At 39.3% G+C, this 11,962-nt stretch overlaps 1 protein-coding gene across 1 annotated transcript; it reads right to left on the bottom strand.

Moving 5' to 3' along the window:
* Positions 1 to 689: 689 nt before the first annotated feature.
* On the bottom strand, positions 690 to 11,110 carry LOC106536509 (uncharacterized protein C5orf42; the record flags this gene model as incomplete). The annotated part of the gene is given in 24 exon segments (XM_014033804.1): positions 690 to 801; positions 912 to 1,061; positions 1,151 to 1,260; positions 1,349 to 1,496; positions 1,706 to 1,870; positions 1,941 to 2,167; positions 2,247 to 2,383; positions 2,481 to 2,712; positions 2,803 to 2,967; positions 3,584 to 3,748; positions 4,295 to 4,375; positions 4,801 to 4,991; positions 5,112 to 5,893; positions 6,588 to 6,788; positions 6,865 to 7,114; positions 7,241 to 7,423; positions 8,721 to 8,824; positions 8,922 to 9,078; positions 9,163 to 9,266; positions 9,388 to 9,620; positions 10,199 to 10,318; positions 10,387 to 10,522; positions 10,608 to 10,716; positions 10,985 to 11,110. Coding segments are annotated over 23 exon segments (4,234 nt in total), but the record flags the coding sequence as incomplete, so codon positions are not given.
* Between the last annotated feature and the right edge of the window lie 852 nt (positions 11,111 to 11,962).

The raw sequence follows: 11,962 nt of genomic DNA, 5'->3' as shown, positions 1-11,962 counted from the left end.
CGTGCACGAGCAGCTGGATAGAAAAGGTGTAAATTACGCAGCTCATTTACGCACGTTTCCTGAAGATAGAAGCGTTTGTTGAATCTGACGTGATATGTTCGTACGAACCCTTTGTACGAACAAAAGTAAGAGAAATTTAGGATAAGAATACGAACATGTTCTTGCATGAGGCCCATTGATCCACGTCGATATATCGATTGAATGATTAATAATTGTATTACATCAAGGCAAAACAAAAACTCTGATCCATATGTCCGATGTGGATCAATATCAAATGATTGTGTTAGACAGGCTTATGATATTGCATCATATTGATTGCAGACTTGTAAATTGAATTGAATCAACATTGTATCATTGACACACTTTGCAAAATCAAGAAACATTGTATTGTCATCCAAACAAATCAATATATTGTTTTATGACAAAGTTGATTTTTACCCCTGGTCACAAATATAGCCACATGATTGTTTTCTTTATTTAATTTAAAATTAAATGAATTTGACTATATCAAAATAAATACATTTTGTTTATTTTGTTTCTTTGGTAAGGCAAATAGATTATCTAATTTCCCTCTGGGATCAATAAAGTATTTTTGAATTGAATTGAATTGAAATACTCTAAATTTTCATTTTCTTTAAATACTGTAAACTATTTCAAAAATATTTGTTAAAGTTCAGAGGTTTTTGTACCAATGACATTGCACTGCCTCAGTCTTTGCAGCAGTAAGTTGTATTTCTCTCTCAAAGACACTCTGACAGACTCCTCCTCCTGTGGGAAGGCCCGCACCAGGGTGTCTGCCACCTACCAATGACAAGAGCCAAAAGTTAAAAATGTTCTCACTCAACAACAACAATTACAGCGTTTTTTTTCCTATTCAATGCCAAGTTTAACAAATCCAAACAAAGTGTTACCAAAGGCACAGGAGGTAGTTCAGACAACAGGCTGAGCAATATGTCCTGCAGGACTTCCTCAGCACTGAGGAAGTGAGAGAAAGGCAGAAAACGAACAGTCCAGAGGAGAGCATCGACACCGGAGGAATTCACTTCCGACTCATTAGAGGGCTAAGAAACACAAATGCACATGGACAATTAAAACCAGTGGCAATGATTGTTTTACACTTGCAGCACACACATTAAACAGTGTGCAATACCTCTTCATCTCCTCCACGCTGTCTGGCAGCTTGGTACCTCCTGCAGTGGAGGGAGAGCTGATCCCTGATGTGAAGCATCCAGCACAAAGCACACAGCTCCCTGAAACAAACTTATGACAGAAAAAAAAGCAACAAATAAGTACAGGAGAACATTAGATATGTTACCAAGCTGTTAGCGATTAACAAGTGCAATATTACTAATAGTGTGGATGATGTCGGAGTCCAGGCGACCATCTTTATTAGGCCCTAATCTAAAGTATCCTCCCCGGGTGATCAGCTTCATCAGTGCTTCTGGGAAATCCTTTTCCTCCTGATCAGCTGATGGATAGCAATACTTCTTCTTGATCTAAAACAATAACCAAATTAAATATTTGAACCATTTTTGACAGTCAATCATCACATTCAGTTATCACTTTTAATAAAATGTGAATATTTGTCAACAAATTTCCCTATTTTACGTATCACTTATTCATCAGTAGAAATATCACTTTTGTTTTAGCAACAAAGTAAGATTTTTACGAGATCAGATACAATTCAAACTTTGGAAAGACAAACCTTGTGCAGGATATGTCTGGCACGGCGCAGATGGCTGATGTACCACTGAGCTGCTGGATGGCAACAACGAGCAGATCTCAGAAGGAAGAGTAACCTTTGGAGGACCGCGGACACTTTGTGTCGACACGAAACTTCAGCAAATTCCCCCACAGTCTCCATGTGATCCTACAAATCAAATGCTTTTTATCTTTTCATCTGCACTGTGTGTAAAAATTCAAATGACTTCGAAGAGTACCTGAGTGTTGGGAGAAGGCTGAGGGCAGTAAAGAGGCGGAGACGGTAGGTAAAGTCCAATAGGCACCAAGGCAGGCAGGGAAGAACTCGTTCTTTTGGCTTTTTCCAGGAAAGAAGACAAAGGCGAGCACAAAACATTCACTTCTGCCATGACAGAAGCTTTCAGGATCTCCTGCACAGAAGCCCCTAGCAAGTCCCAGTCCTCTCCTTCCAAAGGATCTGAACAAACTGCGACAACAACACCTGGATTAAAGAGTTATACAGCTACAGCTCTCAAACGTATTTACACATGTGAGGTTTAACTAACTTGTTAAACTCTTGTCTTCATCTTTATCAGCAGACTCTTGGGAGTCCGTTTTGTTGCCAAGAAGCCCCCACAGCTCAGCCTGAAAAATGCTTTCTGGTTGTAAAACTGATGGCAACTGGAGCTCTCTCCTCCTGAGCCTGTCATAGAAATGATCAGAAAACCGATTCAGAGTTTGAAAACAATTTGTACATATTGTATGTCAACTTTTTGCTCATTTTGTGATTTTAAACTTACTGAGTGAAGTCAGAGCGTTCAGTGCAGTAACTTATATGGGCCAGACTCAGAGTGACAGCTGTCTTCCAGTCCCCCAGATGATAAGCCAGCCACACAGCCTCAGGAAGCAGCCCCCCCAGCAGAAGCAAGTCCAGAGCGTAGTCCACTGTCCAAACTTCTGATAGATGCTGTTGTCGAACTGCCTTAGCCACATCCTCTTGGCACAGTGGCACCAAACGGCCAACACTCGGGGCTGAAAACAGAATTGATGCATTACTCTAAAGCAGCAGCAATAAATAAAGGAATAATCTTTTAAACTGACAAGAAACGTTTGAAAACATACAGTGGGGTAGATGGATCGGAGGCAGGACGGCCACATTATGAGCAGGCAGAATAAAGAGCGGCTGGTTGGAGAAATAAGAGGCCATGAATCTCCCAAGTGTCTGAACAACTGCACTGGCTGCACCGCTATGAAGATTCATTGGCAGCCAGGGGCAAGGAGGAGAATCTGTTGAAAGGGATGAAGACAGGAAATGAAAAAAATATATATTTTTTTGCACTTAGCATGACTTCTTGCACAATCTGCGAATAGCCAGTAAAGCTAGATTTATGGTGTCTCTAAACTGAAGTTTTGACACCTGGAGAGCACTACACACAGATCTGTATTCCCACAGTGTTATAATGTCAGGTTTGTTAAACAATTTTATATTCACATATTCTTAACAGATGTCGTTAAAAAAATACACCTTTTGATATATTTTTCTCACTTATTGCAGCTTTTTCTGACATTTTTATAGTTGCAGCCAAATAGAATATTTTATATAACATGTCTCTAAGGATAAATTGTTTTAATGTGCATGGTGTTATTTTAGATCTCCTCACGTTTTCACATGCAAAAAATAAAAATAAATTAAAGAGGGGGCTACAAGGTCTAACATGAAATAATTTTAAAAGAGTTTTTTTAAGCTTATGTAATGTAGACCGATAAAACAATCACAAAGTTCTATAATGCTATTTGGCTAAGCAATGCTTTCAAGGTTAATCAACAGAAAAATGCTACTAACAGATGTGTGAATAAAATAACTTCAGGAGCTAAACTCAAAAGTAATTATTGAACGTCTTACCTGTTATGGAAGCCAGACAATCAATCTGCTTTCCAGCCTGAAGCAGAATGAGCTGTGCCATGTGGTCCCCAAACTCTTGGGCATCCTTTAAATGGTACTGGGATAGCAGACTATAAAGAAGTGCCAGACAAAGTCTCTTCTCCAGAAAGACACAACGTTCACCACCTAACAGGATAACAAATGATCATTATTAGCATAACACGACAATGTAACCGAGAGACTTTAATTAGTTTGAGGAGCAGTTTGAGTTAGGGATGCACTGATTGATAGCCCAAGATTTTCTTCTTTTGGCTTAGTCAGCGATAGGCCAATAGCCGATCTTCTCCAGCAATCTTCTCTTACCTCTGCAACGGTCTGAAAATCAGCCACTATAGTTCTGCTGTGACAGAAGACTGACTGATCAGGTCACGTCTGCATTCGTGTTGTTAAAAACAGTCAAAGCTCACCTGGAGCAGCTGTGTCGTCGGTTTGAAACATATTTCAGAGCATTACCTCACGTCCAGTTAAAACAAGTTTGTATTGTTTCAAGGGTGTTCAATGTTTTTCACTAAACTAAGATTGGTACATTAAATGTGTATTGTGACCTTATATGACAGGGTCAGTTATATAAAAACACTTTATCGATCAAAGTCAGAATCGGCAGGTCAGGCTTTAAAAGCTAGATGACTGGCCAGAAAACTGCAATCGATGCACCCCTAGTTTGAGTCTTACTTTTACTAGCCTCTTCACAGATTTGCAAACGCCATGCATCTGCACTTTTCGGGTACAAACCACACAGGAAAAGACGTTCACCTTAAAAAAACGAAAGGGAAATTTCAAGTTCAAAAGCAATGTGTACAATTAGATGTGACCGGGGGGGCAGTAGGCACCTCACAGTTCAATTTGATTACAAGTCAGAGGGCTGTGTTACAATCATACGTGCTTTTTGGTTATTTATATTTCCACAATGAGACATACTGTATCTCCCTCAGTTATCTTGTCCATGTGTCTGTTATGTGCACGCCACAGACTGTTCCGATTATTCATACTTCTAAGTAGTGTTTTTCGTGTCCCTCAATATTCTATAATTAATTAATTAATCAAGATGTAAAAATTGACTCAGAATCTTGCCTCAAAACAGATTTCACTTACCTCTATTTGAAAAACTGAAATAATTTCACATATTACATCTCTTACTTAGTAATACCGTTACAGTTCAACTGTTTTCTGTTTCAGACCTGAGGAACTCAGCAAAGAAGGGCCCTCCTCTAGGCTTTGTCCTGTAGACTGCAGAGCTGCCTGGATCTGGGACATGATGACAGACACCATTTGTTCTTCCTCGTCCCAGCCATCGCAGCCTTTGAACCTTTGCAGTTCTTCTGCATACTTCTGAGTTATATGATAGACCAGCTGCCATACTCCCAACAATCTGGAAAAGCAGAAAAGCAGCACCTCGGTCAAGCTTTGAGATGACTATAGTCAAGTGATTCAACACATGATACATGTTTGTTTGTTGTTCCTCTCTAAAGTAAAAAGAAACCGTTCTTACCTGCTAGAGGGTCGATGAGGAAAAGGTAGAGCCTGATGCGTAGAAGCTGTTTTGTCTGTGTTCTCATTTTGTAGCAGATGTACATGGTATACATATGAACGCCAGATCTGTGTCTGAGAAGGAGTTACTTCCTCCTCAGAAGAAAAGTAAGTTCTTTGCTGTAGGCTGTAAGCATGGTCAAGAGAATTACTGACCAGCTGCAAGACGTTTATGATTCTGAACAGACTTTGAGATGATACAAGACACTGTCCAGTCTGGTGGGAGTCAGGGTGAGGGGTCAGCAGAAGGTGTACAATTTTCCTACTAAACTCCACCAACAGTCCCAAGCAGCTCAGCCCGTCAGAGGAAGAGCTATCCCAGGAAAGGAAAGACAGAAGGGATTTGATGAGATGCAAGAGGCAGGCAAAAGTGGGCTGGTCCTTTTCTCCTGCGTGGACCTTGGAGCCGGGCAGCAAATGGAGCAAAGCAGCGAGTCGAACCCAACAGCAGAGCGCGTGCTTCATCAGAGGGACTCTGTGTTCAACAGCATTTCCCAGAGACATGCCAACAGCCCAAGCTGTTAGCAGCCTGCTCTGGATCCTCCCTAACTCGCGCCAAAGAGGGCTCTTCATCTCAGGTTCTGTAAAGTCGTTATAAACTGGGCCAGCAAGAAATGCCGAGTCGTTGCAGGTTTCCAGGGCATGGAGAGTATCAAACATGGAGGCAAACTCTAAACGACCTCCTTCCTCCATATGAGAACCAGCAGGAAGTCCCTCTAAATCAGACTCTACCTCAAAGAAGGCCTAGGAAAGCACAGAGAAGCCATATGTGACCCATCACATCGGAACGAGGATTAAATCTTTATATATTTTATTTGTGTTATATGGAGAAATAGGCAAATATAGTGTTTTGATTAAAACATAAATTGCATTTCTTCAAAATGTAACAAATAAATGCCTTATCAAAGTTTCTTTTGAATGAACTGTGTAAAATATAATAATAAAAATCTTTTTGAATCACTTTTTTGAGCAGTAGCAACAAAAAACCTGATTTTGAGGAAAAACGCCTTTAAATTTTGAGATTTTCCCTGTAAGCTACAAATGTTTTTGTTTCTTTCCAACTGGGAAATCTCAATATTGAAGTACTATTTGAGATTTCCTCTTCATTATGAACTGGAAAAATTCCTCATAAGAATTACACAAAATTAGAATTCAGACCAAATATTAATGTATTATCGTAACCAACAAGACAAATTAAGGCATATTTCTGGATACATTTATGATATCAGAGTGTTCAGGTATCAAAATGTCACTTTTAAAGCCAAGAATCTGAAAATGTGATCAGGTCATTTGGACCAAATTTGACTTAATCCTCATTTCCATATGATAGGTCACCCATAAGAATAAAGTTATTTACACACCAGTCATAACACATTACTTTTCTGTGCTTTAAATTCATTTTTACAAAATCTAAAACTGTATGTCTTCATAATGTCACCTGCATGCTTTCAAAAAGCTCCTTGGTGCCACCCAAAGTCTGTTGCTCCTGCAGGAACAGTGGCAACCTGGATGTATCTGTGCCCACTGAAATGACAGAGTCTGAGGTTTTGGGCCGACACGAAACGGCGAGGTTGAACTCATCGAGGCTGCTGTCCAAATTCAAGCAAGATACAGACTCCAACCAAGCCTTCACGTGAACCTGAAAATATTGTAGGTGAGTGAACTATACAGCCAAGAAAACCCCTGTAAAACAATATACTGATACAATAGTTCACCTGTGATTTATCTAGTTTGCAGCTGGCCTTCTCCAGATCTTTGCTAACATCTGTAAGGAGAGACTTCAGGAACAGAGCAGGAGAAGGTCTGCCCAGCACCCTCATTACTGTGGCCATGTAGCCATCAGACACAATGAGGTACAACAGGCGTGGATGCCAGGTGACGGAATACCGCTGCCTCAGGATGTCGCGCACAGACATGCTGGAGCTGGACAGAGAAGCTTCGCCTTTCACTGCAGACACTGGTGGCCTGAAAAGTGTTATAAGCATTTAGAAAAAGACTGGATGAAAGGAAATTAGGGACAAACAATTAGAAAATGTCAACTCAAAACCAACCTATAATTTCTAACATGTCAAACAAGTCTATCGAGTTCACCTGTAAGTGACCAGTGGGTGCAGGGGTAAGAACTGAGCAGGGCCAAAGTCAACATTGCAACCAGAGCTGGTGAGAGTCAGAAGTTCCCCGAGACGAGCCAACATCAGAAGGGAGCCTCTTTTCAACACGCAGGCCAAGAAAAGGCCTCCAGGTGACCAGCTAACACTGCCCACCCAGTAGGACCTTCAAAAGACAATACGTTAGGATTCATCAAGAACACATCTGTTCTCTGTAGCTGACTACAACAGGAAGCTTGTAGTTGGTGGAGATTTTTTATGTCTTGTGCCAGAATATGAACATGTACCGCACATGTGTCAAATTCAAGGCTCGCAGGATGACTTCTGTCCAGCCCGCCAAAACGTACACCCCAAATTTTCATATTGAAGTATATATATATATATATATATATAAAGTTATGGAATGTACTCATACACCTTATAGATAAAAATTACACAGTTACTTAAACAGAAATCAGTTCATTCACAAACACTTCACCAGTGTGTTCTCAGGCTGGATAAGTAATGGTATCTACTCACTGCTGAGTCTGTGACCACTTTCAGCTTCCTTAAAAGTGCTCTAAATGTTCAAACACTGAACAGAAGCTAAAAGTCCGTAGTTCAGTGTTTGCCTGCACACACAGCTTACATCGCTGTCTGTATCATCATCATCAATCATTTGATCATTAATAAAATGATCAAGGTATTTTACCTTTTTAAAAGTCTCAAGAACAGTGCTGAATAATTTAAAAAAATGTTTTAATTAATTTAATATGAAAATTGTTTTTTATATCATTTGTGAACTTTAAATTTATGATTCAATGCAACAAAACACATAAATTTGAAAGGGGGAAAAAAATAATGCTTGTCCTGCCCCAGAGCTGTTGGCTTTAAGCAGCCGTGGCCCCGTGAGCATTTTGTTGTACAGCCCTGTATTAACGTCTCAAAATAAGCTGCTCTAAAGCCAGAATTGACCACAATCTACATCACCAAAAACGCATGTCGATTATGTATGGAAATTCCCCGTTGGAAAAGTGGAGAGTTTGGAATTCAACACAGCAGCTTCTTACCACAACTCAACAGTGTTTCAAACTCTCTAATTCTTACTTTCAATAGAATTTCTGTTATTTCTTTCACATTTAGTCAATCATACACAAAGCACTTTTCAGTTTTTATAAGACGTGCTAAAATGCTGTTTCTCAGCTCAGTTTTTGTTTGTTAGCTGTGCTTTGCTGTAGCAACGAGATGAGGATTGTGGTGTTTCATGTTTCATCAAAGTTAAACATGAAACCTCAAAGTTATTTAAACTGGTCTTTTGAGGGCCACCATAATGCTCATGTGGCTCTTGGTGAAAATGAGTTTGACACCCCTGAAATGGGGCTACTTCAACTATTCACTGGTTTAACTCCCCTCATAAGCAGTTGTCTGTCTGCAAAATGCAAAAATTACAGCATCTCTGATTTGTTTTATTTATGCTCACTGACCTTATATATTTAGAAGGGATATCCATTTTCTTACTTCCGCATCCGCCCAGTCCACTTGATATTGTTATCATGTTCTGTGTGCTCATGAACAGAACCTGTGTAGCCTGTATTCAAAACCAGGAACATGTGTTTTTTTATGGTTTTAAACTGATAAAAACTGATCAAAAAGTTATAAATGAAGTAGGATGGCCACATTCTCACCTTAGGCTTTCTCTGGTTCAAGACAACGGCTAACAGTCGACCATCTGGGGAGAAGGCTGGTACCAAGGCCCCTCTGGACTTCACCGGGTTGCAAGGTGGGGTGAGCTGGGACATGAGGCATGTCTTCGTAGCCCACTCTATGTTGAAACCAGCAGAACTACAACGGAAAATGTTCACATTTCGAAATGAGAAGACACAACACTTGGTTTGGTCCTTTACAGACATGGACCTGTTCACTCACCCCATCCTCACATGACCTTCTTTCCACTGAATTTTAAGAACAGTGATCACGAGCTGCTTCTCCAATGTGAAAACAAAGCCTGACCAGCAAACGTCACCCATAACCTGAGAAATTGTGAAGAAAAGTTAGTGTATCAATGCTATGAAATCCACTTATTTTGGATGTCGCTCTCTATAATTACGTCATAAATTGAAATAATGCACAAATATTATTAAATATGCGAACCTCTGTCTTGACAAAGATGGTGTGTTGAGATGCTTCTTTATCTTGTGAAGAAGGTAATACACTGTCTTCAAGGGGCTGTATATGTGCCCACCGTCCCTTGACGGGGCCATCTCGCAGACCTGTAAAGTCCCTCACGTCTGTACACTCCCACAGGAACACTTGGCCACTTATGGCTGCCAAGAGCACACGCATCCCATTACATGAAACCTGAAGAGACAACTTTGTGGAATTCTCTGCAAAAAAAATCACAAATGTCTTTAATTTAGACAGTGAGATGCTGAAAAGCAAAAACATGGAAGTAAAACACAAATTTGAAGTTAGGATTTCACCTTTACAAGTTTTGAATGTAAGGACTGCTTTTATTTATATAGCATACTACAGTGGATAAAAATGTAAATAAGCTGATCAAAAATTAACCAGAAGGTTAGCTCTTTTTCTAATTGTCAGATTCTGGATATAAACATGTGTATTGTTTGTTTAAATTGTTTATTTAAAAGGGTCCCCATTAGTCTCTACAACAATAGAGACTACTCATCCTGGGGTCCAACAAAACCTAAAAAGCCTATTCAAGCAAATCAATTCAAATAATCCAAAACACCACAAAGCAAAACAGACAACTTCAGCACTTCTAAACAAAAACTACCAGCTTCAATATTTCCGAGCAAAACAACACAATCCAAAGTTATGACCTCATAGTTTCACAAAAAAGAAGAAAGAAAAACAAAAAAAAACACTCAATTAAATATTATTTGATTTAAAGCAATTGTCTTCATTAAATGATCTATTCTGTCAGTCTTCATACAATACAAACCTTGAGCAGTGGCAATTATCTGAGTGACTTCAGGGACTGTTGCTGCAGTTTTCAATACATCTTTATCCTTGTTCCACAGAAAGAGATCTCCTGACACCAGAAGTCCACACAGCCACATTCCTGGAAAACAACAACAGTTACAATCCATCCTGACTCTGTTGATCTTGTGGTTGACTCAATAGCCTCACCATTTTGGGATGAAGTCATTGTCACTACATTGTTGAGCAAATGATGAAGTTTAGGTGTCTTCTTCTTGGTGCGACCAGACACCATGTTGATCTCACTGATCCGTTTGTCATCTAACAAAAATAAAGACTCCTTCTCCTGAGGAATAATAGCATAGTTAAATTGTTTTCTCAAGGATAGCTAAGTTTTAGTACCTCTAGGTGAAGTGTTTTTTTTCCCTCACCTGACCAAGCCAGCAGAATCGCGGCCATGGTTTCTTTCGTTTGATACTTGATGACAAAATAACCTCCAGCTTCAGATCCATGTTTGTTCATCTCTACCAGATGCTGCATCTAAAAAGATAAATGTGGTTCAGAGAACAACTTGACAAAGTCATGAATTCATTTTAAATACGAAAATAGGTTTTGGTAATAAGTGGAATGTACTGATAACATTCATGCTTGCAGTGTTAATTTAAACAGACCTAAAACTCGAAAAAGAAACTAAGCATTATTACCACCGTTATTGTAGCTTTAGCAACTTAGCTAGGTGTGTTTACGGGCGGAGAGTTGTTCCCTAAAAAACTAACTTGACTATTTCAACAATAGTAGCCATACTCACAGACTGAACTCGTATCCGATGTTCACAGCTGTGCTGACGAAGCGCTGATATTAAGTGCTTTATCGTAAAAATCGTCAATAAATTTTTCAAAAATCCCTCTGTTTCAGATGCCAGAAAAATTTCCCATGATCCTCCAGGAGGAAGCTCCAACTCGTTGCCGTAGAAACTTAACAGGAAGTCGGAAGTCCATGTTTTTTTTTAATCTTTGTTTACAAGTTTTCACTCATAACAAAAAGGTACCCACTCTTTGCATTGAATAATTACATTCAAAAAGGCGCTTTATGACATGAATAAACATAAAATTAGCAGTGAAAAAATATAACAAAATGAAAAACATATTGACAAGGGCCATCAAGTATTGTATCATCATTTCAATATGAAAAAGGGTTTAGTCAAGGAAATTAAAACTTTCCAAAAAGGAAATAAATTCACCTGTATTTTTTTCCTTTACAAACTTTAAAGTCTAGGCCAGAGGTGCCCAAAGTGGGGCCCGCGGGCCAAATTTGGCCCGCCAATTGCCATTTGATTTGGCCCACCAGTAGTTATCCTGGTTACTAAGATTGTAATCCTGTCTTATGTAGAAATACTATATTTGCACTTAGTCTTTTCAAACATTGGTCTAGCTATAGATACAAGGAGCTGTAGTCAGATAGCCTTAACTCATGGTACTCACTTTATCTTTGAATTATGTTAAGATTAAACTTAAAATTCAAGTAACTTCAAGAGACATTTAAATTAGACTTAAGCCCATATCCAGGTTTGCACAGCTTATAAGACCACATACTCCAATTTTTAATTATGAAAAGTCTCATGAGCCTTTGCTGCCCTAGCATACGTTGAATTATCTCCATATCCATGGGCTGGAAAAACAACAAACAAACAAACAAGGAAATGTGGGCAACTGCACTGGCTGCTGGCTTGATCATAAAAAATACAACTTTACTTGAAGTATTAGCATTTCATGTATTATATTATTGC

This window comes from Austrofundulus limnaeus, unplaced genomic scaffold, assembly GCF_001266775.1.
Source record: "Austrofundulus limnaeus strain Quisiro unplaced genomic scaffold, Austrofundulus_limnaeus-1.0 Scaffold1851, whole genome shotgun sequence".
Lineage (NCBI taxonomy): Eukaryota > Metazoa > Chordata > Actinopteri > Cyprinodontiformes > Rivulidae > Austrofundulus > Austrofundulus limnaeus.
The sequence above is the reverse complement of the archived record's forward strand: the minus strand, read 5'-3'. Positions and strand labels throughout refer to the sequence as shown.